At 39.4% G+C, this 23072-nt stretch overlaps 1 protein-coding gene across 1 annotated transcript in view; it reads left to right on the forward strand.

Moving 5' to 3' along the window:
* LOC132400467 (histone deacetylase 2-like) overlaps positions 1-23072 on the forward strand; it is a 74637-nt gene that overhangs the window by 49870 nt on the left and 1695 nt on the right. The window contains exons 7-13 of the mRNA XM_059981455.1: positions 3395-3487; positions 3606-3714; positions 3840-3980; positions 5040-5148; positions 12208-12338; positions 13897-14049; positions 19212-19269. Of these exons, the coding sequence (XP_059837438.1) occupies positions 3395-3487; positions 3606-3714; positions 3840-3980; positions 5040-5148; positions 12208-12338; positions 13897-14049; positions 19212-19269 (794 nt within the window). The remainder of the gene's footprint in view (positions 1-3394; positions 3488-3605; positions 3715-3839; positions 3981-5039; positions 5149-12207; positions 12339-13896; positions 14050-19211; positions 19270-23072) is intronic.

A 23072-nucleotide genomic window follows, 5' to 3' on the forward strand; every position in this document is an offset into this window, starting at 1 on the left:
GTTGACAGCAGGTCAGGCATTAAGTGTGGAGAAGTAGTCAAAGGTGATACTTCGGGCCTTAAATCAGAACTGAGGTAAAGTTAGAAACTACATGTTTTAGGTTGTAGAGAAGGAAGAGTTGAAGACAGCAAAGAGTAATTCCTGTGATGGAGTGCAGAACATGACAGTTTGAGTAACTCAGACGTAGTTGTTACCAACTGTGAAAGAATGATTATAGATTTATCTGGAGGAGATGTACATGGAAGGAAAAGATTGAAGGCGGAGGAGAAGGAAATAAGCAGTGTTGGGGCTATAGACTGGAGTTTCTGGAAATCTAAAAAGAAATGTTGGATTGACTGGAGAGAAAAACGCAGTTAGCATTACTGTTAATGACATTTCATCAGAACAAAGCTGGGCACAAACTGGAAATGGTAGATATCTGAAATTCTTGAATTCATTGTGAAATCCTGAGGTTTTCAACATGTCCTGATGAAAGGTAGCATAGTGGTTAGTGAAACAGTATTATAGCTCCAGACATTGGAGGTTGGAGTTCAATTCTGATGTTGTCTGTAAGAAGTCTGCACGTCCTCTCCGTAAAATGCATGGGTTTTCTCCAGGTGCTCCAGTTTTCTTCCACAGTCCAAAGGCGTATCGGTTCTTAGGTTAATTGGTCATTGTAAACTGTTCAGTGATTAATTCAAAGTTCAATGTACATTTATTATCAAAGTATGTATACACTATACAACCTTAAGATTAGTCCCCTTACAGGCAGCCATGAAACGAAACCTAAATAAATCCATTAGTAAAAAAGACCAACAAACACCCAGTGTGCACAGGGAGAAAACAACAAATAGTGCAAACAATAAAAGTAAGCAAATAGCATTTAGAATGAAAGTGAGTCCTCAGCCATGGAGCCCGGAACAGGTCCACCACCTCGGCCTCAGTTTGGTGAAGAGCAGCTAGTTAAATCAAGGTTTGCTGGGTGGCACCACTTGAATGGTTGGAAGAGCCTATTCCACACTGTGTCTCAATAAATAACAAATAAACAAAGGTGATATGATGTTCCTCAAATTTGCATTGAGATTCATTAGAACGGTGTAGGACATCAGGATGGTCAGATTGGGATAGAGAATTAAAGTGACAGGCACTTGAAAGCTCAGGGTTACCCTACACCTTGAACCTAGGTGTCTTGCCTAGCGAATATGTGGGTTTCTCTTTTTGATAGGGGATTGCATCTGAGTATCAAATTAAGTTGGAAGAAGTGCAAGTGAATTACCGAATCACTGGAAGATGTATTTGAATCTCTTAGTGATGGGAAGGGAGGAGGTAAAAGAGCAGTTGTTGCATTTCCTGTGTTACATGGAGAGTAGGCTTTAGTAGAAATAGAAAAGTGACCCAGAGAGTTGCAGAGAGAATGGACTAGCAGGAGAGAATGGTGAAAGGGAGATGTTTCTAGTATTGGCATCATGTTCAAGATGGTGTAAATTATGAAGGCTGGTCTAATGAATATGAATACTCTTAGAGTGGAAGAAGAGGGAAAAAGTACAATCCTTAAGCCTTTTGCGAAATACAAGGAAATGGACAGACGAGGTTGAGAGTGTGGCTAACAGTGGTGAAAAGAAAGCCACTGTTAGTGAAGTAAAAGGTATCTCAGATTTAATTGTTTCAGTAGACTGTAGAGGAAGTGTAGATAGAACTTTGTATTTAGCCTTTTATAAAGTATTTTAAACTGTTTAAAACTGTTTAAAAAAACAGTTTCAAAAAAGTTTGTTTTTATCAGAGACTATTTTAAAATCAGGATGTTGCTAGCAGTGAGCTTTGTTTTTTCAGGAGGACATAGGGAAGCAGGGTTGAATTCAGCCTTCCATCCATTTTGTAAGAGGATACTGTGGACAGGGAGGCTAATTCCAGCATGATCTGGCATGGTAAACTGAGACCCAAAGAAATCAAAAGAAATGCGGAATAGTTAATTTAAAAATGCATTACCCACTTAGCTATGATTTTGTATATGAAAGCCTTTCCCTTAGCTCTGTGTGACTTGGGTTTTAGCCAGGTATCGTAGCAATCACAACAATTCTGCTACAATCCGCAGGCTCGCACGATGGCTCAGCAGATTATATTGTAGTGCCACTATCTGCCATATGGTGAGACAGTACTGTGGTAGTATCTGTAGTTTTAAAAAAAATCCATTTGATTGTCCAATGATGCATACATCCAGATGATTTGTGAATGTTTTGCATTCAAAACCTGAAGTAATCCATTCTGCTACCTAAACCTTTTATTATTCAAGCTACGATCATAGAACATAGAATAGTACAGCACATTACAGGCCCTTCGGCCCATAATGTTGTGCTGACCCTCAAACCCTGCCTCCGATAAAACCCCCCACCTTAAATTCTTCCATATACCTGTCTAGTAGTTTCTTAAACTTCACTAGTGTATCTGCCTCCACCACTGACTTAGGCAGTGCATTCCGTGCACCAACCACTCTCTGAGTGAAAAACCTTCCTCTAATATCCCCCTTGAACTTCCCTCCCCTTACTTTAAAGCCAGGTCTTCTTGTACTGAGCAGTGGTGCCCTGGGGAAGAGGCGCTGGCTGTCCATTCTGTCTATTCCTCTTAATATCTTGTATACCTCTATCATGTCTCCTCTCATCCTCCTTCTCCCCAAAGAGTAAAGCCCTAGCTCCCTTAATCTCTGATCATAATCCATGCTCTCTAAACCAGGCAGCATCTCCTCTGTACCCTTTCCAGTGCTTCCACATCCTTCCTATACTAAAGCGACCAGAACTGGACACAGTACTCCAAGTGTGGCCTAACCAGAGTTTTATAGAGCTGCATCATTACATCGCATCTCTTAAACTCTATCCCTCGACTTATGAAAGCTAACACCCCATAAGCTTTCTTAACTACCCTATCTACCTGTGAGGCAACTTTCAGGGATCTGTGAACATGTACCGCCAGATCCCTCCGCTCCTCCACACTCCCACGTATCCTGCCATTTACTTTGTACTCTGCCTTGGAGTTTGTCCTTCCAAAGTGTACCACCTCACACTTCTCCTTAAAGTATGTAAAGAAAAAAGATAGTATAGCAATGTTTTTGCAGCAATGAACATCTCTTGACTTGATTGCCTCTTTCGTGACTTGTTTCAAGAATTTATTAAGAAATTTATTGAGTCAAACCTAACAATTAACAGAAAAGTTATAAAGAGATGTAACATCTGTTTGGAGTTGCCATGGTCCAGAGTCAAAATAGTCAAGGAAACATTATGACAATATAAATAGATTAATATCATCTGAAGATAATATTTTGATATACAGATGTTTTGTGCATGAAAAGTGATTGAATTGTATCAGTAATGATTCTGTCCCAAATTATGACTAATTTCAGATTTTGTCTGTCTTTTACCAACAGGACATAGGGGCAGGCAAAGGTAAATATTATGCTGTTAACTTCCCATTACGAGATGGAATTGATGATGAATCTTATGAACAGATATTTAAGCCAGTAAGTTTCTTGAATATTCTTCTAACTTTGTAGGTATTTAACTGTTCTGTGATTGATTATGCATTATAAATTGTACCATTTAGTATAAAGAGCTGACCTGTTCTACTTTTTAATGCAGATTTTGACCAAGGTAATGGAAATGTACCAGCCCAGTGCTGTTGTACTACAGTGTGGGGCTGATTCATTGTCAGGAGACAGACTTGGATGTTTCAATCTCACACTAAAGGGTATGTGCACACTTACCATATGTTGTAATGAATTCTCATGCATGCATTCATTATTGAAAGACACAGCATGCTCTTAATGGTTTTTAGAGGACACCATTTTAGATTATTACTCTTTGTTGCAATAGGTCATGCTAAGTGTGTGGAATTCATGAAGACTTTCAACTTGCCCCTCCTGATGCTTGGAGGTGGAGGATATACAATCCGCAATGTTGCTCGTTGTTGGACATATGAGACTGCTGTAGCACTGGATACAGAAATCCCAAATGGTAATTATTGCACACGAAATAATTTTATTAGTGCTAACTCTGAGCTTGTAAACTTTAAGCAAAAATCTTACTTGTTTACTTAATGATTTCAGTAGGATTCCTGATGATACTGAGCAGATAAGAAAAATTGATACAAAATTTGCATGGTTTGAAGTATCCATTCTGGAAATAAAGCTAGTTTAATCAGAAGATAATACATTTTTGTCTGCAGGATAAAATTTAAATATATTCGCAATTTATTGGCACTTAATCTTAGACTTTACCAGAAGTGCAAATACTATTGATGCCTTTCATAATTTAAAAGTTTTATTAGATCAATATTCTAATCTTGTTTGAAGAGATAAGGACCTAAGACCATCTATACTTTATTAATATCCTCCCAATTCTGACATCTGGGGCGGCATGGTGGTGTAGAGGCTCGCACAATGCTTTATGGTACAGACATCCGGGTTCAATTCCCGCTGCTGCCTGTTCTCCCCATGACTGTGTAGGTTTCTTCTGGGTGCTCCAGTTTCCTCCCACAATCCAAAGAAGTACCTGTTGGTAGGTTAATTGGTCGTTGTAAAATTGTCCTGTGATTAGACTCGGATTAAATCAGGGATTGCATGCTGGCATGGTTCAAAGAACCAGAAAGGCATATTCCATGCTATATCTCAATAAGTAAGTGTCATCTTCATGATTTTTTTTCAATTTTCTTCTGCTTTTATATCCCTTAGAGACTAAATGTTTTTGTCGCTCTTAGTCACCTTTGAGTTAATGTAATGTCAGCAACTTAAAATGTTATCTCCGTACCTTGCTTCACAATGCTCTATGACTTGCTCAGTGTATCTAGCATTTTCTGTTGTCAATTCAGATTTCTACCATCCACAATATTTCTCCTGTTTTTCAAATCAAATTTAGCACAGCTTATTTAGTCCTCAGTTATATTCCTGCAGTACAAAAGAATTCCTTCTTTACCCTTGTTATTAAATAATCATATGAATATTTCATTAGTAATGTTCTCATGTATTTTAGATGCTCTCGTAATCTAAAACTTGTATTCTTATTTTCCCATATTAGAATTACCATATAATGACTATTTTGAGTACTTTGGGCCAGACTTCAAGCTACACATCAGTCCTTCCAATATGATGAACCAGAACACATTGGAATATATGGAAAAAATTAAGTAAGTATTGTAATCTTACAGTAGGTCAAAAGCACAGAGGATGAATCCTAAATTCCAGTGTTGGCCGTATTGACTTCAGGTGAAAGCTATTCCTGAAGCTCCTCACATCTCCATTCTTCAGATTACATTATCCACCTCCTTGGCACCCAAACCCTCCAAGCTTTTAGATCTGCTAACTTTTTTGGGCAGGGAGCTATACATGCTGTGAAATTAAAATTTTAAAGTATGCAAGGTAATGCACTGTCATGATACAGCAATCTCTTGATCTAGTACTAGTTAATGTAAAAAGCTTCTGATAATAGACACCGAATAATGGATAATAAAGTGAGAAACAGATATTGGTAGGTCTGAACTTAAGATATATCCAACTAATTTGCAAATCGACAATGTATTTTGGCATTGCCTGAGACAATGGTCCTTCAGATTTAGGAGGTATTTAGGTTTTTGAATCTATCACTACTTCTTTCATTTCATTTACTATATCAATTTATGACTCAATAAACAACTTTAAATTAGAATCAGGTTTAATACCACCGGCAAATGTTATGAAATTTGTTAACTTTGTGGCAGCAGTACAATGCAATACATAATAATAGAGGGAGGAAAATCTGTGCATTATAGTATGAATATATATTAAATTGTTGAATAAGTAGTGCAAAAATTGCATTAGTAAAATTTCAATTTTAAATATCATTTTTTTAAATAATGCAAGCAATTTCCTGAATTGCTTTGGTAAAATGGGAGAAAGTTAAGCATTGTGTATCTAAAAGTAATTTTTCACAGTTTATGTTTTGCTGTAGAAATCCCCTTGAGTACACAGGTACCGTGAGTAACTTGTGTGCTTGAATAGTCAAAAATAAAATTATGCATAATCAGTCTGTTAAGATAATATTTCTTTTTGGTCCAAGCTAGAAATTTGAATATTTGCCAAGTGAATTGAAAAGATAGTTGCTGAGGCACACTTGGGTATTAATCATTATGTCTAATGTTGCTTACTTCAGTTCAAAGACTTGCCTTTGCACAATACAAATTAATGAACACTACATTTTTTTTCTACTTTGCAATTAGAAAGCTTCTGGCCATTCCTACTTGACTTCGCGTGATTGAGTATGCACATTCTAATCCAAAAACTGATGGGATAAATTGCTGGGGTTTCTGCTATCTCTGTTTACAAGTATGAGCAGAACTTCACTGAGCTTCCTACTCAGTCCCTAGTGCTGAACTTTTGTGATTACAACAGACGTTGTGTTTGTTCATTAATGAACTGTTTATTGATTCCATTCTCTGGAGAAACATGCTCACTCTAAACACATCAGCATTTTAACAGCTTTCATCTCCCTACTTGTCTTTCAGTATATGACTTCTATCTTTAAACCCTTAAATATTAAATGAGCACCATTTCAAGTATTTTTCCTTGGGTATATTGTTAAAGGTCTTGTAATGTGTCAGTACTGAAAAGTTGAGTTAACAGAACTGACTTGCCCAAATGGCTGACACGTTGATGTAAGACTGCTGGACTGCCTGAACTGTGTAAATTGTCTGATGAGATGTTAAGATAAGGTCACTTTTCTCTCAGATTAGTATAAAAAGAAATCCACATAGTACTATTGAAAAGGGAAGGTGGGTTAACTTTGGTGCCCTAGGTAGGAGGGGAGGCCCTTTGTACTTTGAACCCTCTCCAACCTCAGCACATTCGTGACACTATTCCATCTGCCAGCTCTTTGCCCATTCTCCTAATTGGTCCACCTTATTCCTAATGCTACGTGCATCTAAATATAGCACCTTCAGTCTTGCATGCTTTGCCCTTATGAATTTTGCCTCTGTGGTACAACTCAACTCTTTGTTCTGTCTGCACTTTTCTTTGCTCTGTCATTGACATGTCCTTCCTTATATTCATATTACATTACATCATCTACTTTAAACCTGCATGCTCATCCTCAGCTCTATCATACTGGTTCCCATCCCTGTACCACTCCCAACTGCTCCGGCAAACCTACCTGCAAGGATATTGGTCCCCCTCAGATTCAAGTGAACCCATCCCTTTTGTACATGTACCTGCCTCAGAAGAGGTCCCAATGATCCAGAAATCTGAATCCCTTTCCCTTGCTCCAGTTCTTCAGCCACACATTTATTCACCACCTCATTTTATTCCCGTCTTCATTGTTGTGTGACACAGGCAGCAATCCTGAGATTACTACCCTTGAGGTCCTGCTTCTCAGCTTTCTTCCTAACTCCCAGTATTCTGTTTTCAGGACCTAGATGCCATGGTAGAGAGAACATGCAAACTCCACATAAACATTGATCGAGGTCAGGACTGGGGTAACCCATCTTTCTGGCTCTGTATGGCAGCCACTCTGCTAGCTACATCACCGTGCTGTCCCTATTTAATCCTCGCTCAATTTGTTTTTAAATATTCTGTTTGTGGAAGGTGGCTGTGTCTAAGTTTTCTGCATCTTCCCTTCAAATGAATAGTGTCTGCATTTTATAATTAATAGTAAAGCAGACCGAAATGGACATCAAAGATGCCATGTTGTATCTTTAATGTCTTAATTGGAGTTTTGATCAATGTAGGATTGTAAGAATAAAAGTCTGAGAAATTGAAGGAATTATAGAAGGATTTCCAGGTTTAGGGACATGTCAGCTGAAGGGGTAGCCATAATTAATGAAGCTCTGAAGGTAAGAAACAAAATTATGAGGAATACAGACAGGGTAAATGCAAGCAGGCTTTTTCCACTGAAGTTGGGTGGAACTACAACCAGAGGTCATGGGTTGAGGGTGAAAGATGAGAGGTTTAAGGGAAGCATCAGGGGAGCTTCTTCACTTAGGGAGTCATGAGAGTGCAGGATAAACTGCCAGTACAAGTGGTGCTTGCAGGTCCAATTTCAAGGTTTAAGAGAATTTTGGAAGGTACGTAGATGGTTGAGGTATAGAGGGAAATGGTTCCGGTGAAGGTCGATGAGAATAGGCAGTTTAAATGGTTAGCCACAGACTAGATGGGTTGAAGGGCCTGTTGCTGTGCTGTACTTTTCTATCACTCTATGACTCTAAATGCTCCTCCAGCTTGGAGTTGGTAAAATATTGCAATAGTTACTGGATTGGTAATTCAAAGAGACAATAAATGTCTGGAAGAATAACTTCACATCCCACTATGGCATCTGGGAATTGATTATTTGAATAAACATTTTTTTTAACAGTTGTAGTCAGTAATTATGATCATAAAACCTCCCAGAGATCTGCCACCCGAAATTGATCTGGCTAATATGTGACTCTGGAGCCATAGCAGTTTATTTGGGTCTTGACTGCATTTTGAAATGCTCCTGCAGGCCTGTCGGTTGTGTCAAAACGTAATGAAACTAGGTTGAGGACCCGAAGTGCACTCAAGTCAGTTTGATCTTGCAAATCCATGTCCCGAGCAGTTAGCGCCTGTGTCTAAATTGGGAGAGCATCTCAAAGTCCATTCAATCAACAAACTGCTGCTGTGAGCTCAGAATGATAGTAACTTCGTAATCCCTTGGTATGTCCTTCCCCTTGCAAATAATTGTAGCTTTTGGCTTTGCATTTCTTTATTGTTGACTCAAGGTAACGTTACTGGAGCATCAGGTGATATATGGCTAAAAAAAAAGCCACTGGTGATTTAAGATCAAAGGTTGCCTTTATTTGTCATATGTACGTTAAAGCATAGTGATATATGTTATTTGCGTAAATGATCAGTGCGGTCTGAGGGTGTGCTGAGGGCAGCTTGCAGGATCCATCGTGCATGCTCCCAGTTTACTAACCCTGTGTCTTGGAATGTGGGGGTGGTGGGGGGTAACCAGAATACTGGCTCCAGTACACTGATTCATTCCATCTGTGAATCAGAACTTTCCCATGTTTGGAAGAAGCGCTGAGAGTAGTCCAGGGCAGAATGCACTGGATGGGTGGTTGGAATAGACTGTTTTATTCATGACTGATAACTAAGTTGGCCAGATACTGAGGGACATTGTTGCCAGAACTGATCCATGACAGATGGCGAGCAAACTATTTCTAACATTAAACTTAAGTGATGTTATCCTCATCATTCTTCCTTTCAAAAGCAAGTCTGCCAGTAACTGTCATACAAGTGCCCAGCACAACTCGAGGTGGAATATTGCTATTTTTATAATGAGGAACATCCATCATCACGTTACAAGGCATTTTGTATGTCAAATAAAATGTATTCATCCCAGATCTACCAGCTTCACTCTTGGCAATCTGCCCCATCTACCTACTCTGACTTATCCCTTCCTTTTCAGTCATGGTGAAGGGACTTAGCACAAAACGTCTACTGCTTATTCCATTCCAAAGTTGCTGCTTGACCTATTAAGTTCCTCCAGTGTTGGATGTGTTACTCTGGATTTCCAGCATCTGCAGAATCTCTTGTGTTTTCAACCTATGCATTGATGAGGCACTTGAAGTAGTTGTGATCTTCTATCAGATGTGTCATATGGATGATTTGGCTCAGGCTGTAAGAGCTTTGATTTTACCCAGTTCCATTCACTACATATGAAGAAATGATTGAAGATTGTCTATAGAACTTAATATTTTGCTCAGTCCATCCAAGGTACAACAGTAGGACGATAATATTGACATTTACTTGCAATTAAGCCACATATATCCTGTAAACAGAAAACTGATCAAATCCCATCAGTCTATTTTGGAAGATTAGCTGAAGGTGTCCTTCACTGTTCTTGTCACCAGTAATTTACTCATTGATTCTCAGTTTAGATTGTACTGTGATATTTTAGTTGAACTAATTACACTCTGAATTCAGTATAGGCAAATAAAGATTCATTCTCTGCTCTTCCACGTTTACTGAGAGTGGCAAATATATTAACATTTAAGAGACCCTTAGGTAGGCACATGGTAAGAGGGTTATGGGATGGGTTCGAGGGAAGGAATTAATTGATTATGGAGTAAATTAAAAGGGTGGCGCAACATCATGAGCCAAAGGGTCCATACTGTGCTGTACTGTTCTGTGGTATTCTGATGCATCATCAATGACTAACATAAAGCAGAAATCTCTGCTGGGGCCCAAGCTTTCTCCTTTCTTACTTCCAATGGTATTCTACGATAGATTTCATACATCCTGGGAATTTATCAACTTTTATGTTTTACGTGATATCTATCATCTCCCCCATCTTAATACTGCAGACAAGCCTTCCCTGAACACACTGTATTTTAAGTCCCTCTCCTGAATAAAGAGAGATGAAAGGTATTCACCTTGCCCCAAACCCCCTGGCTTTATTCTTTCTCTAGTTGCACTCAAGCTGCTGTTAATATTTAGAGAGTAATCTTATTTGCAAAGGATATCTCATGACACTTTTTCACCCTCTTAGTTTATTCCCTGAGTTCCCTTTCACTTTCAAGACACTTGCTCAATTTCAGTTGCTTATACCTGTCGTCTTAGAGATAGTATTTATAATTATCTGGATAGACAGGATCTGATTAGGAGTAGCCAGCATGGATTTGTGCATGGAAGGTCATGTTTGACAAACCTTATTGAATTTTTTGAAGAAGTTACGAGGAATGTTGACGAGGGTAAGGCAGTGGGTGTAGTCTATATGGACTTCAGCAAGGCCTTTGACAAAGTTCCACATGGAAGGTTAGTTAAGAAGGTTCAGTCGTTAGGTATTAATGCTGGAGTAATAAAATGGATTCAACAGTGGCTAGATGGGAGATGCCAGAGAATAGTGGTGGATAATTGTTTATCGGGATGGAGGCCAGTGACTAGCGGGGTGCCTCAGGGATCTGTTTTGTGCCCAATGTTGTTTGTAATATACATAAATGATCTGGATGATAGGGTGGTAAATTGGATTAGTAAGTATGCCGATGATACTAAGGTAGGAGGTGTTGTGGATAATGAGGTGGGTTTTCAAAGCTTGCAGGGAGATTTATGCCAGTTAGAAGAATGGGCTGAATGTTGGCAGATGGAGTTTAATGCTGAGAAGTGTGAGGTTCTACATTTTGGCAGGAATAATCCAAATAGAACATACAGGGTAAATGGTAGGGCATTGAGGAATGCAGTGGAACAGAGAGATCTAGGAATAACAGTGCATAGTTCCCTGAAGGTGGAGTCTTATGTAGCTAGGGTGGTGAAGAAGGCTTTTGGAACGCTGGCCTTTATAAATCAGAGCATTGAGTACAGAAGTTGGGATGTAATGTTAAAATTGTACAAGGCATTGGTAAGGCCAAATTTGGAATATTGTGTACAGTTCTGGTCACCGAATTATAGGAAAGATATCAATAAATTAGAGAGAGTGCAGAGACGATTTACTAGGATGTTACCTGGGTTTCAGCACTTAAGTTACAGAGAAAGGTTGAACAATTTAGGTCTCTATTCATTGGAGCGTAGAAGGTTGAGGGGGGATTTGATCGAGGTATTTAAAATTTTGAGAGGGATAGATAGAGTTGACGTGAACAGGCTGTTTCCATTGAGAGTAGGGGAGATTTAAACGAGAGGACATAATTTGAGAGTTAGGGGGCAGAAGTTTAAGGGAAACACGAGGGGGTATTTCTTTACTCAGAGAGTGATAGCTGTGTGGAATGAGCTTCCTGTAGAAGTAGGAGAGGCCAGTTCAGTTGTGTCATTTAAGGTAAAATTGGATAGGTATATGGACAGGAAAGGAGTGGAGGGTTATGGGCTGAGTGCGGGTAGGTGGGACTAGGTGAGATTAAGAGTTCAGCACGGACTAGGAGGGCCGAGATGGCCTGTTTCAGTGCTGTGATTGTTATATGGTTATATGGTCTTTCTTTTTATTTCTGATGCATATCCTTTATCATTCAAGATTCCCTAATCTTGCCATTTTTGACTTTCAACCTTACTGTAACATGTTGGTCACAAACTCTTACTAAATCTCTTTTAAAAGATTTACCCCCAATTTAGTACATTAATTTGAGGGTCAACCTTATCCTTTTTCCATAACTGTCTTGTTTCTTTTCTGTGGCTGCCACAATATTAAGCGGTAGTTGTTTCTGTTGCCTTTAAAATTGTTCGATTATTCTTGAAGTGATTTAGTATTTGTGTAATTTGTCTTTTCACAGACTGCGTTTATTTGAAAATCTACGCATGCTACCACATGCTCCTGGTGTCCAAATGCAGGCAATTCCCGAAGATGCTATTCAGGAAAACAGTGGCGAGGAAGAGGAGGGAGATCCTGACAAACGAATTTCAAGTTAGTAGTAGTCCGCCTACATTTTACAATTGCATTCATTTGTGATGAGACCTGGTTGGTGGCAGAGAGTTCAGTAGTCTCACACCTGGGGTGGCGTTAGGAGGCTGGGGGGTGGTGGAAGAAGCTGATTTCCATCCTAACAGTTCTTGTCCTAGGCCACAGTACATCCTGCCTGATAGTAGGGGGTCGAAGAGATTGTAGGACAGATGGGAGGGACCATTGACAATGCAAAGGGCCCTACATCGGCATCACTTCTGATAAATATCTCAGGTGGGTAGAAGACAGGCCCTGATGATCATATTGTAAGTGACCAGAGAATCATAACCAGATAAAAAAATCCAAGATGGAGATACAAAAGAATGATTTAAAAAATAATTCCTTTGAAGAGGAGTTACACTTCAAAGCGATGGACACGAAAAGGCAGTCTGCGGTAGCAAGGAACCTGAATTGTTGAAAGTGCAACCACCTTCAGGTTGAATGTGCAAAAGGAAAGTATTCTCCCAAGAGATCTACATCACCCAGGAATATTCTGTTTTCCAATTCCTGTTCATACAAGTTGTGGTACATGTATGCAACCGTTGTATGCTGTTGTTTAGTTTCTAGAAGTGTACAGTTAAAACTTGTGAATACTGCAACAGTGCTTACAATGTACACGAGGTATCCAGGAGTAAAAGGTATACTTTGGTTTAATGTATTAGGGATTTGATTACTGCTTTTCAGCTTTTAGATGCTGAAAAGAAAACAATCTTTTCCCCAAAATAAAATGCTTCATGTGGCTGTGTACTGAGTTCTACACACTGGAAAGGTTTTGATGAAAAGGTTTGGCTTGAAATGTTAACCTACTGTAGTACAGAAAGGAAAAGTTATTTAGGGTCCTTTTTCCTTTCATTTTTTGTTAAAGAATAAGAAGTGTTACAAAAATGAAGATTTAGAGTATAAAATGTGACATAAATCTATGAAAGATAGACAGCTTAGTTCTTAGATTAACAATTTTGAAACCAGCGACACGCCCTAGTATAAACACAAGAAATTCTGCAGATGCTGGAGGAACTCAGCATCGAGAGGATGTACTAGAGGAACTCATAAAGTTGGGCAGCATCGATGGAGAGGAATATCTTAATTGGGGTGAGGTGTACAAACTCATAAATTATTTGGCCGAGGGTAAATTATGCTAATCAGAATGTTAAGCATACAGTAACACTTGCATTGGTTGCACTGAAGAATTTGGGTTTCTTATACATAGAAGAGCCTTTTATTTTAAATGTTTAATTGTTTTAATTATTAAAGTACTACTTAACTGGCAGCAAGATGTAGTTTCCTACGATGACAAGCTATGAGAGAACATCGGAAGATTTTACAAGCAAATTGTATGATTGGAACAAGTTGAAATGAACTTCATGAAAAATTATTGTTTACTGAATAATTTGAAGTGTCCAAAAAGTGCTTTGGGTTTGTAAAAGGAGTGCGATAAAATATATATTTAAATGTTTATTTGAAAGGATACTAAAAATATATTGAAATAGAACTGGGGCAGTTGATCGTATTTGTTCAATTGCAGTCCGAGCATCTGATAAGCGAATAGCACGTGATGAGGAATTTTCTGACTCTGAAGATGAAGGAGAAGGAGGCCGAAGAAATATTACACACCACAAGAAATGTACTAAACGAGCGAGAATTGAAGAAAAGAAAGAACCAGAAGAGAGAAAACTAGGTGAGTACTCAAAGATAAAAACAACCCAAATGTGTAGAATTCAAATATATGTATTGTACGTATATAAGGAGGTTTTTCCCTCAGTGCCTACGAGTTCAGACTTTCGATGAGCTCAAAGTAGACTGCAAGACAAAAGTATACAGTAAGACCAAGCCCCAGGAGGTGAAGTTTGGGGTCCCACCACAGGACAGTTCTGGCCTCCATCTGCTGACACAGCTATATTTCACTCTGTTAATTTATCTATTAAAGGCTGTTTAAATGATTTTTATTAATTATATAACTAATAATTGTGTAATCAGGTTTTACAAATCTATGAACCTACTACAAATTAGTTAAAATATTAATATGAAGTAAATAAAAATGCTAGAAATTTAATTGCAGGGAGACAGCTAGGAGTATACCCAGGGAATTTTTAAATTAAGGGTGATAAACTAGTTAAATGAATAGAAGGCTGGATGTGAAATGCATGCAGCCTTTTCTGATTTTTGGAGCTGCTTCTGGAATCATTGATGAGCCCAGCCATAAAGTGTGGGGTCAGATGTATTGATACCTGACCTGTGGCATAATGCAATGTTAACATTAATTTCAAGAGACCCAGAGCATAAGAGTGAAGATGTAATGCTGAGGTTTTATAAGGCACTGGTCAGATCGTACTTGGAGTATTTTGAGCAATTTTGGGCTCTTTAGCTAAGAAGGATGCACTGGCCTTGGAGAGGATCCAAAGGAAGTTCACGAAAATGATCTTGCAAATGAAGGAGTTAATGTTGAGGAGCTTTGAGCCTGTACTTGCTGGAGTTCGGAAGAATGAGGGGAATCTAATTAAAACATAAAGAATATTGAAATGCTTAGAGTGGATGCGGAGGGGATGTTTCCTATAGTGGAGGAGTCTCGGACTCAGAGTACAAGGACATCCCTTTAGAACAGTAATGAGGAGGAATTCCTTTACCTAGAGGGTGGTGATGCTGTGAAATTCATTGCCATAAATGCCTGTGGAGGCCAAGTCATTGGGTACGTTTAAAGCAGAGGTTGATGGGTTCTTGATTTGTAAGGGTGTCAAAGGTGACAGGGAGAAGGCAGGAGAATGGGGTTGAGAGGGATGATTGATGACCCAAATTGGAATAGCAGAGGAGAATTATCAGGCAGAATGGCCTAATTCTGCTCCTATGTCTTATGGTCTTAAGTTAAGATGATGTTGAGTATTGGAAGGCCACCTGTGCCAGTTGCTGCTTGTATTGCTACCCCCCAGCGGACTTAATCTGGACTATTGTGTCTGTTTAAATGGACGTCAGACAATTACTAGAAAAGAAAGAAAGCAAAAGATACAAAGAAGGTGCAGGTAACTGAAATTGGAAAATATTGATCCAGTTACTTAGTTTGTGTAAGCATTATTGCTGAATTGCCATTTGTGCTCTAATTATCATGATTTGTTGTCAGAATTAATTTTAGTTTTTAATATCTATTTATAAATTAAGTGTGGGCGAGTGCAAAGGCAGAGGCAGGTTCGATCTGCAATATCAAGCAAGATGGATGCATTACTGCTGTGGTTACTTTCCAGACTTATTTTGTTAATTTTCATATGACTGTGGTAGGCCACTCAGCCCATCAAATTCACAACCTAAATCTTCCTTGCTTCCTCATGTGGTGTTAAGAAGTCTGATAATCGGCTGGAGGAACTCAGCAGGTTGAGGAGTATCTGAGGGAAGGTAGTTGTTGGTATTTCAGGTTGAAAACTTGAATCAGCAGTGAGGATGTAGAGGAGATATGGCTATTATTTGACAGGAGAGATTCCAGCATCTCCAGTCTGTTGCGTCTTTTACTAATACTTTGAAGCAGAGGTTTTAACTGTAAAATTATAAGATATAAGAATAGAATTAAGAAATTCTACCCATTGAATCTGTTCCGCCATTCTATTGTGGCTGATTTGTTTCCCCATTCTCCTTCCTTTTCCATGTGACCTTTGATGCCCAACTAATCTAGAACCTATCAGCCTCCACTTTAAATATACTCAATGTGTTGGCCTCCACAGCCTTCAATGGCAATAAATTCCACAGATTCACTACCCTCTGGCTAAAAAAGTCCTCCTCTATTCTAAATGGACGGCCCTCTAGTCTGAGGCTGTGCCCTCTAGACTCACCCGCTACAGGAAACATCCTCCCCGTTTCTGCTCTATCCAGACCTTTCAATATTCAATAGCTTTCAATGAGCTTCCCCCATCCTATCCTCAATCTTCTAAACTTCAGCAAGTACAATCCCAGAGCCATAAAAATGCTTCTTATATGTTAACCTTTTCATTCCCAGACTCATTTTTGTAAGTATCCTCTGGACCCCTTTCCAATGCCAGCACAACTTTTCTTAGATAAGGGGCCCAAACTGCTCAGAATACTCCCAAGTACAGTCTGGCCAATGTCTTATAAAGCTTCAGCATTACATCCTTTCTCTTATATTCTAGTCGTCTTGAAATGAATGCGAACATTGCATTTGCCTTCCTTACCAAAGACTCAACCTGCAAGTTAACCTTTAGGGTGTCCTGCACAGGATTCCCAAGTCCCTTTGCACTTCTGATTTTTGCCCACTGACACTCTTGAATTTCTGGCATACTGCTAGTGCTTTCTGTTGTGAACACCAACACAAAATACATTAACTTCCTCTGCCATTTTATTGTTCACCCATTACTATCCCACCAGTGTCATTTTGCAGGAGTTCCAATATCCACTCTCAGCTTATTTTACTCTATATATTTGAAAATAGTTTTTGTATCCTCTTTTATATTATCGGCTAGCTTCCCTTCATATTTCATCTTTTTTTCTCCTGATGGCTTTTTTGGTTTCCTTCTGTTGGTTTTTAAAAGCTTCTCAATCCTCTATAATTTGCCCTTTCTTTTGCTTTCATGCTGTCTTGTCAGCCATGGTCACCTCATCCTTCCTTTAGAATACTTATTCATTTTGGAGCTGTATCTACCCGAATTGACCCCAGAAGCTACAGCCATGTTGTTCTGCCAACATCCCTTCTAGTGTCCCCTTGCAATCAACTTTGGTCAACTCCTCTCTCTCATGCCTCTGTAGTTCCCTTTACTCCACTGTAATTCTGATACATTTGACTTTATCTTCTCCCTCTCAAGCTGCAGGGTGAATTCTATAATATTATTATCACTGTTTCCTATGGTTTCCTTTACCTTAAGTTCCCTAATCAAATCTGATTCGTTTCACAACACCCTATCTGGAATTGCCTTTCCCCCAGAATGCTCAACCACAAGCTGCTCTAAAAAGCCATCTTATAAGTATTCTACAAATTCCTTTTCTTGGGATCCAGGACCAACCTGATTTTCTCAATCTACCTGCATATTAAATTCCCCCATGACTATCATAACATTGCCCTTTCTATCTCCCCTTGTAATTCATACGCACATCATGGCTACTATTTGGAGGCCTGTATACAACTGCCATCAGAGTCTTTTTACCCTTGCAGCTTCTTAACTCTACCCAACAGGATTCTACATCTTCTGATCCTGTGTCACCTCTTTCTAAGGATTTGATTTCATTTTGTACCAACAGAGGCACCCCACCTCCTCTGCCTACTGGCCTTTTCTTTTGATGCAAGGTATATCCCTGGATGTTTCTTGAAAATGTCTTGATAACATTTGTTCCTCAAATAACACTACTAAAGGAAACTATCAGCTCACTAATGCGAAGGGAAGCTGAAGGTATATTTCTGAAAATTCTCAAGTAGACAAGTACCTAAATGAATAGTGATTGTCTAGAAATTGCACACATTATTAAACGACTGATCTTATCCAGTCCCAAGAAATCATTAGGCATGCTGTTCTTGAAATATTATCAATAGAGACAAAGAATGAGAGTGCAGGGAAATTCTGCTGAATCTTATAAAACACTGGTTGAGCTTCAACTGGAGAATTATGGAATTCTGCTCACCACATTATAGAAAGGATGTGAAGACCTCCATTGAAAAGCCTGGATAAATGGACATGGAGAGGATGTTTCCGATAGTGGGATGTGTCAAGGACCAGTGGGCACATCCTCAGAATAGAAGGACTCCCTTTAGAACAGAGATAATGAGGAAATTCTTTAGCTAGGTAGTGGTGAATATGTGGACTTCATTGCCACAGACGGCTGTGGGGACCAGGTCATTGGATAGGTTTAAAGCGGAGGTTGATAGGTCCTTAATTAGTAAGGCAGGTAAGTTTATGGGGAGAAGGCAGGAGAATGGGGTTCTGAAGAAAAATAAATCAGCCGTGATGGAATGATAGAGCAGACTTGATGGGCCAAATAACCTGGTTCTGCTCCAATGTCTTAATGGGCTAAAAACAATGGAGAAAGTTCAGTAAAGATCTATAGGAATGTTTCTTGAGATGGAGATCCACAGTTACAAGGATAAATTAGACAGGCTGAGGTGATTTCCTTTGGAGAAAAGAAGGCTGAAGGAAGATTTGATAGAACAATGAGAGTATATAATAAGTGGGTGTTCCCTCAGGTAAAGTGTTTGAGAATTAGAAGTACAGGTTTAAGATAAAGAGGAAGAGAATTAAAACTGATGTAAGGGGCACTTGTTTGTAACATAAATTGGAAGATGAGATGATGATCAGATTATATGAGAGCAATTCGGCCCATCTTGTCTTATCTTTGAGGGAACTGAATACATGCATGCTGGAGAGAAAATTGCAAGGCAACAGAGAAGGTGCTGCTACTTGGAACTAGAATGTGGTGCAGATAGAGAACCATCAAAGAAAAGATGGGCCAAATTCCTGTCATAAACTGTAACAAGGTTGTGATTCTGTGTTACACTCTAGGATATCCAAAGATATTAGGGTAGATTTCTTTTGCTTTTGTGATAATCTTTATGCTTGTGAGGTAAATCATCTTTTCCCCTTGAAGTGTAAATCATTTGAATTACAATTTATTAGTTACCTATTAGCTGAAGGAAGTTTTCTCGATTTATGCTGTGAAGGAAAATGGCAGCATTTAGTTTTCATACAGATTGAGAACTGTAGTTCCTTTGCAATAAAATGTCTTTTTTTATGAAAACAATTATTTGATAGCACTTTGGAGACTGAAAGTAGTTGCAAGTACCACATACCATCAGGAGCATATTTAAATTTCCTTTCTCTAAATTTCTTCAGAATCTAATAATGTTTGAATTGTTTTCAGATACCAAAGAGGAAGACATATCTAAAGATAGCAACACAGACATAACTGATGCAAAGGGGTAAGTTAGTATTTGAAATTAATAACATTTGTTGGAGATAACTTGACACAAGTGAAAAGCAAAGGGACTAAACTCTTTTGTTGAATTTAATTGAGGGCTAGGTGCTGCATACTTGGTACTTTATCTGACTGCTTTTGAATAATTGGAAGATAATGTTAAATGTCTTCATTCTTTTTGAAGTTGAAGCCACATACTAATAAGAGTGTGGTAACTACAGGAGGTAGCTGTTACAGGGCTTCAAGCTTCTGACCTATCTGTTGTCCTCCACTGGATGTTGTATTGTTTTTACGTTGTGGAAGAATGGCTGAGCATTAGTCTGCTGCTTCATTGCCAGTTAGTCATAGAAAACTCTAGCACAGAAACAGGCCCTTTGCCCCATCTAGTACATGCCAAACCATTAATCTACCTAGTCCCATTGACCTTCATCTGGACCACAGCTCTCCATAACCCTTGCATCCATGTACTTATCCAGATTCTTAAGTGTTGAAATCTAACCCACATCCACCACTTACGGTGACAGCACGTTCCCAGCACTCTCTGAGTGAAGAAGTTCCTCTTCATGTTCCCCTTAAGCATTTTACCTTTCATCCTTAATCCCTGACCTCTAGTTGTAGTCTCATCCACCCAAAAAGTTTGTTTGCATTTACCCCGATCTATACCCCTCATAACTAGGTATACCTCTGTAAAATCTTCCTCAATCTTCTACATTACAGGGAATAAACTCCTAACCTAATAAACCTTTCCCTATAACTCTGGTCCTCAAATCCTGGCAACATCCTTGTAAATTTTCTCTGTACTCTTTTAATCTTATTTACATCTTTCCTGTATCAAAACTACACACAATACTCCAAATTAGGCCTCACCCTTGTCTTATGCAATTATAACTTAAATTCCCAGGTCATTGTGCCAAAAGCTTTCTTTACGACCCTATCAAACTGTGACATCACTTTCCGTGAGTTATGGATCTGTATTCCCAGTTCTCTTTGTTCTATCACGCTCCTAAAGTGCCCTATCATTTACTGTGTAAGACCTACGTACCCTGGTTGGTCCTATCTAAATGCAAGACCTCGAGCTTTTCTGAATCAAATTCTGTCTATATTTTTCAGCCCATTTTTTCCAACTGGTTCAGATCCCACTGCAAGCTTTGATAGTTTTCCTCACTATCCGCTACACCCCCCCCCCCCCCCCAACACTGGTGTCATCCTCAAATTTGCTGATCCAGTTAACCACAATATCATCGAGATCATTGATAGAGATGACACCAACAACAAAGTACACAGGATTGATCCCTGCAGCACACCACTAGTCATAAGTCTGCAGTCAGATAGGCAACCCTCTACTACCGCTCTCTGGCTTCGTCCTCAAACCAATGTCTAATCCAAGTTTCTACCTAATCTTGAGTGCCAAACGACTGAATCTTCTTGACCAACCTCCCATGTTGGACCTTTTCAGATGCCTTGCTAACATCCACTGCCTTGCCTTTATCAATTTTCCTGGTAACCTCCTCAACTGGCTCAGGTTGAGGCCTCAGGTGGTTAGACACGACCTACCATGCACAATGCCAATTTTGACTATCCTTAATTGGACGCTATCTGTCCAAATACTTCTATATCCAGTCTGTTAGAATACGAGGGATGATTGATGTTCGTGGCCTAAGGCAGAAGGAGTCAGTTTTAGAAAACTTAGCACATTTATTTTTCACCATAGTCCCCTCCTACATTTACACACTAGTGTCCAGTGGTCGTGGAGCATACGGATCTTGGACCTCCAAAAAGTGTCCACAGCAGGGGTGATCGATGAGTTTGTGGCCTAAGGTAAAAGGAGATGAGTTATACAGCTCTCGTTACATGCACTTGCAGTTAAACTCTTTGAGTGATTATGTAGAAATTTTGAAGTTAACTCATTGGGAATGATTGATAAGTTTGTGGACTTCGTGTTCATGGAGAGTGGTGGGAGTGTGAAATGAGCTGCCAGATGAAGTGGAGAATGCGGGCTCACTTTTGACATTTAGGAAAAACTTGGACAGGTACATGGATGAGAGGGGTTTGGAGGGATATGGCCCAGGTGCAGGTCAGTGGGACTAGGCAGAAAAATGGTTTGGCACAGCCTAGAAGGGCCAAAAGACCTGTTTCTGTGCTGTAATGTTCTATGGTTCTATGACTAAGGTAGGAGGAGAAGGAAAGTTCAGGGGGGATATTAGAGGAAGGTTTTTTACTCAGAGAGTGGTTGGTGTGTGGAATGCACTGCCTGAGTCAGTAGTGGAGGCAGATACACTAGTGAAATTTAAGAGACTACTAGACAGGTATATGGAGGAATTTAAGGTGGAGGCTTATATGGGAGCAGGATTTAAGGGTCAGCACAACATTGTGGGCTGAATATCCTGTGTGCTGTATTGTTCTTTGTAACAATAATTCATCTCCTCTACCTTAGGCCACAAACTTAACAATCACCCCTCGTACCTTTCAAGAACTTTCCCACCACTGATGTCAGGCTCACCAGCCTATAATTTCTTGACTTATTCTTAGAGCCTTTCTGAAACAACAGGACAGCATAAGCTATTCTCCAGCACCTCACCAATGGCTAAGGATGTTTTAAGTAACTCTGCTGGAGGCCCTGCAATTTCTGCACTAACCTCCCACAGGGTCTGAGGGAACATCTTGTCAGATCTGGGGATTTATCCACCCTAATTTGCCTCAGGACAGCAAACACCACCTCCTCTATAATCTGTATAGGGTCCATGACCTCGCTGCTGCTTTGCCTCACTTCTGTAGACTCGGTGAACTTCTAAGTAAATACAGATGCAAAAAAAAATCAATTTACGATCTATCCCATATCTTTTGGCTTCACACATTGATTTTCCAGTGGACTAATTTTGTCCCTTGCTGTTTTTCTGCTTTTAATATATCTGAAAAGCCCTTAGGATTCTTCTTCACCTTGCCTGCTAGAGCAACCTCATTCCTTCTTTTACCCTTGCTGATTCCCTCCTTGAATGTTCTCTTGCATTTCTTATTATTAAAACCTTGATTTTCAAGAGATATTGACACCCTACTTAGGAAAAAAGGAGGTGCACAGCAGGTACAGGCAGAGAGGAACAAATAAGGTACTGGAGGAATATGAGTTGATGCTTATTATTCAGAATTGTATGTAAATCAGTCACTTGGCTATGGTACCAGAGATTATATACCCCAGTCAGAGTTATTGGATAGGAATTGAAAATCAGATAAGAGCATTATTTATATATATTATAATGATCTCTGTGAGTTCTATTTACTTGCAAAATTTCTGAAGGAGGATACAAAGCACATAAGTCCTGCACCTAATAAAGAGGCCACTAAATGTATGTTCATGGTCGTCTGCTTCTGTTGTCCATTACTTCAAGATTCGATGTGTGTTCAAAAAATGCTCTTTGCACACCACTGTTGTAACACGCGGTTATTTGAGTTGCTGTCACTTTCCTGTCAGCTTGAATCAGCCTAGCCATTCTCTGATCTCTCTCATCAACAAGGCATTTTTGCCCAGAGACCTGCTGCTCACTGGATGCTTTTTATTTTTCACACCAATCTCTGTAAACTCTAGAGACTTGTGTGTGAAAATCCCAGGAGATCAGCAATTTTTGAGGTACTCAAACCACCCCGTTTGGCAGCAATAATCATTCCACAGTCAATGTCACTTCAATCCCACTTACATTTCTTCCCCATTCTGATGTTTGGTCTGAAGAACAGCTGACCCTCGTGACCATGTCCACATGCTTTTATTCACTGATTTGCTGCCACAGGATCGGCTGATTAGATATTTGCATTAAT

Source organism: Hypanus sabinus, chromosome 10 (genome assembly GCF_030144855.1).
Source record: "Hypanus sabinus isolate sHypSab1 chromosome 10, sHypSab1.hap1, whole genome shotgun sequence".
Classification (NCBI taxonomy): Eukaryota; Metazoa; Chordata; class Chondrichthyes; order Myliobatiformes; family Dasyatidae; genus Hypanus; species Hypanus sabinus.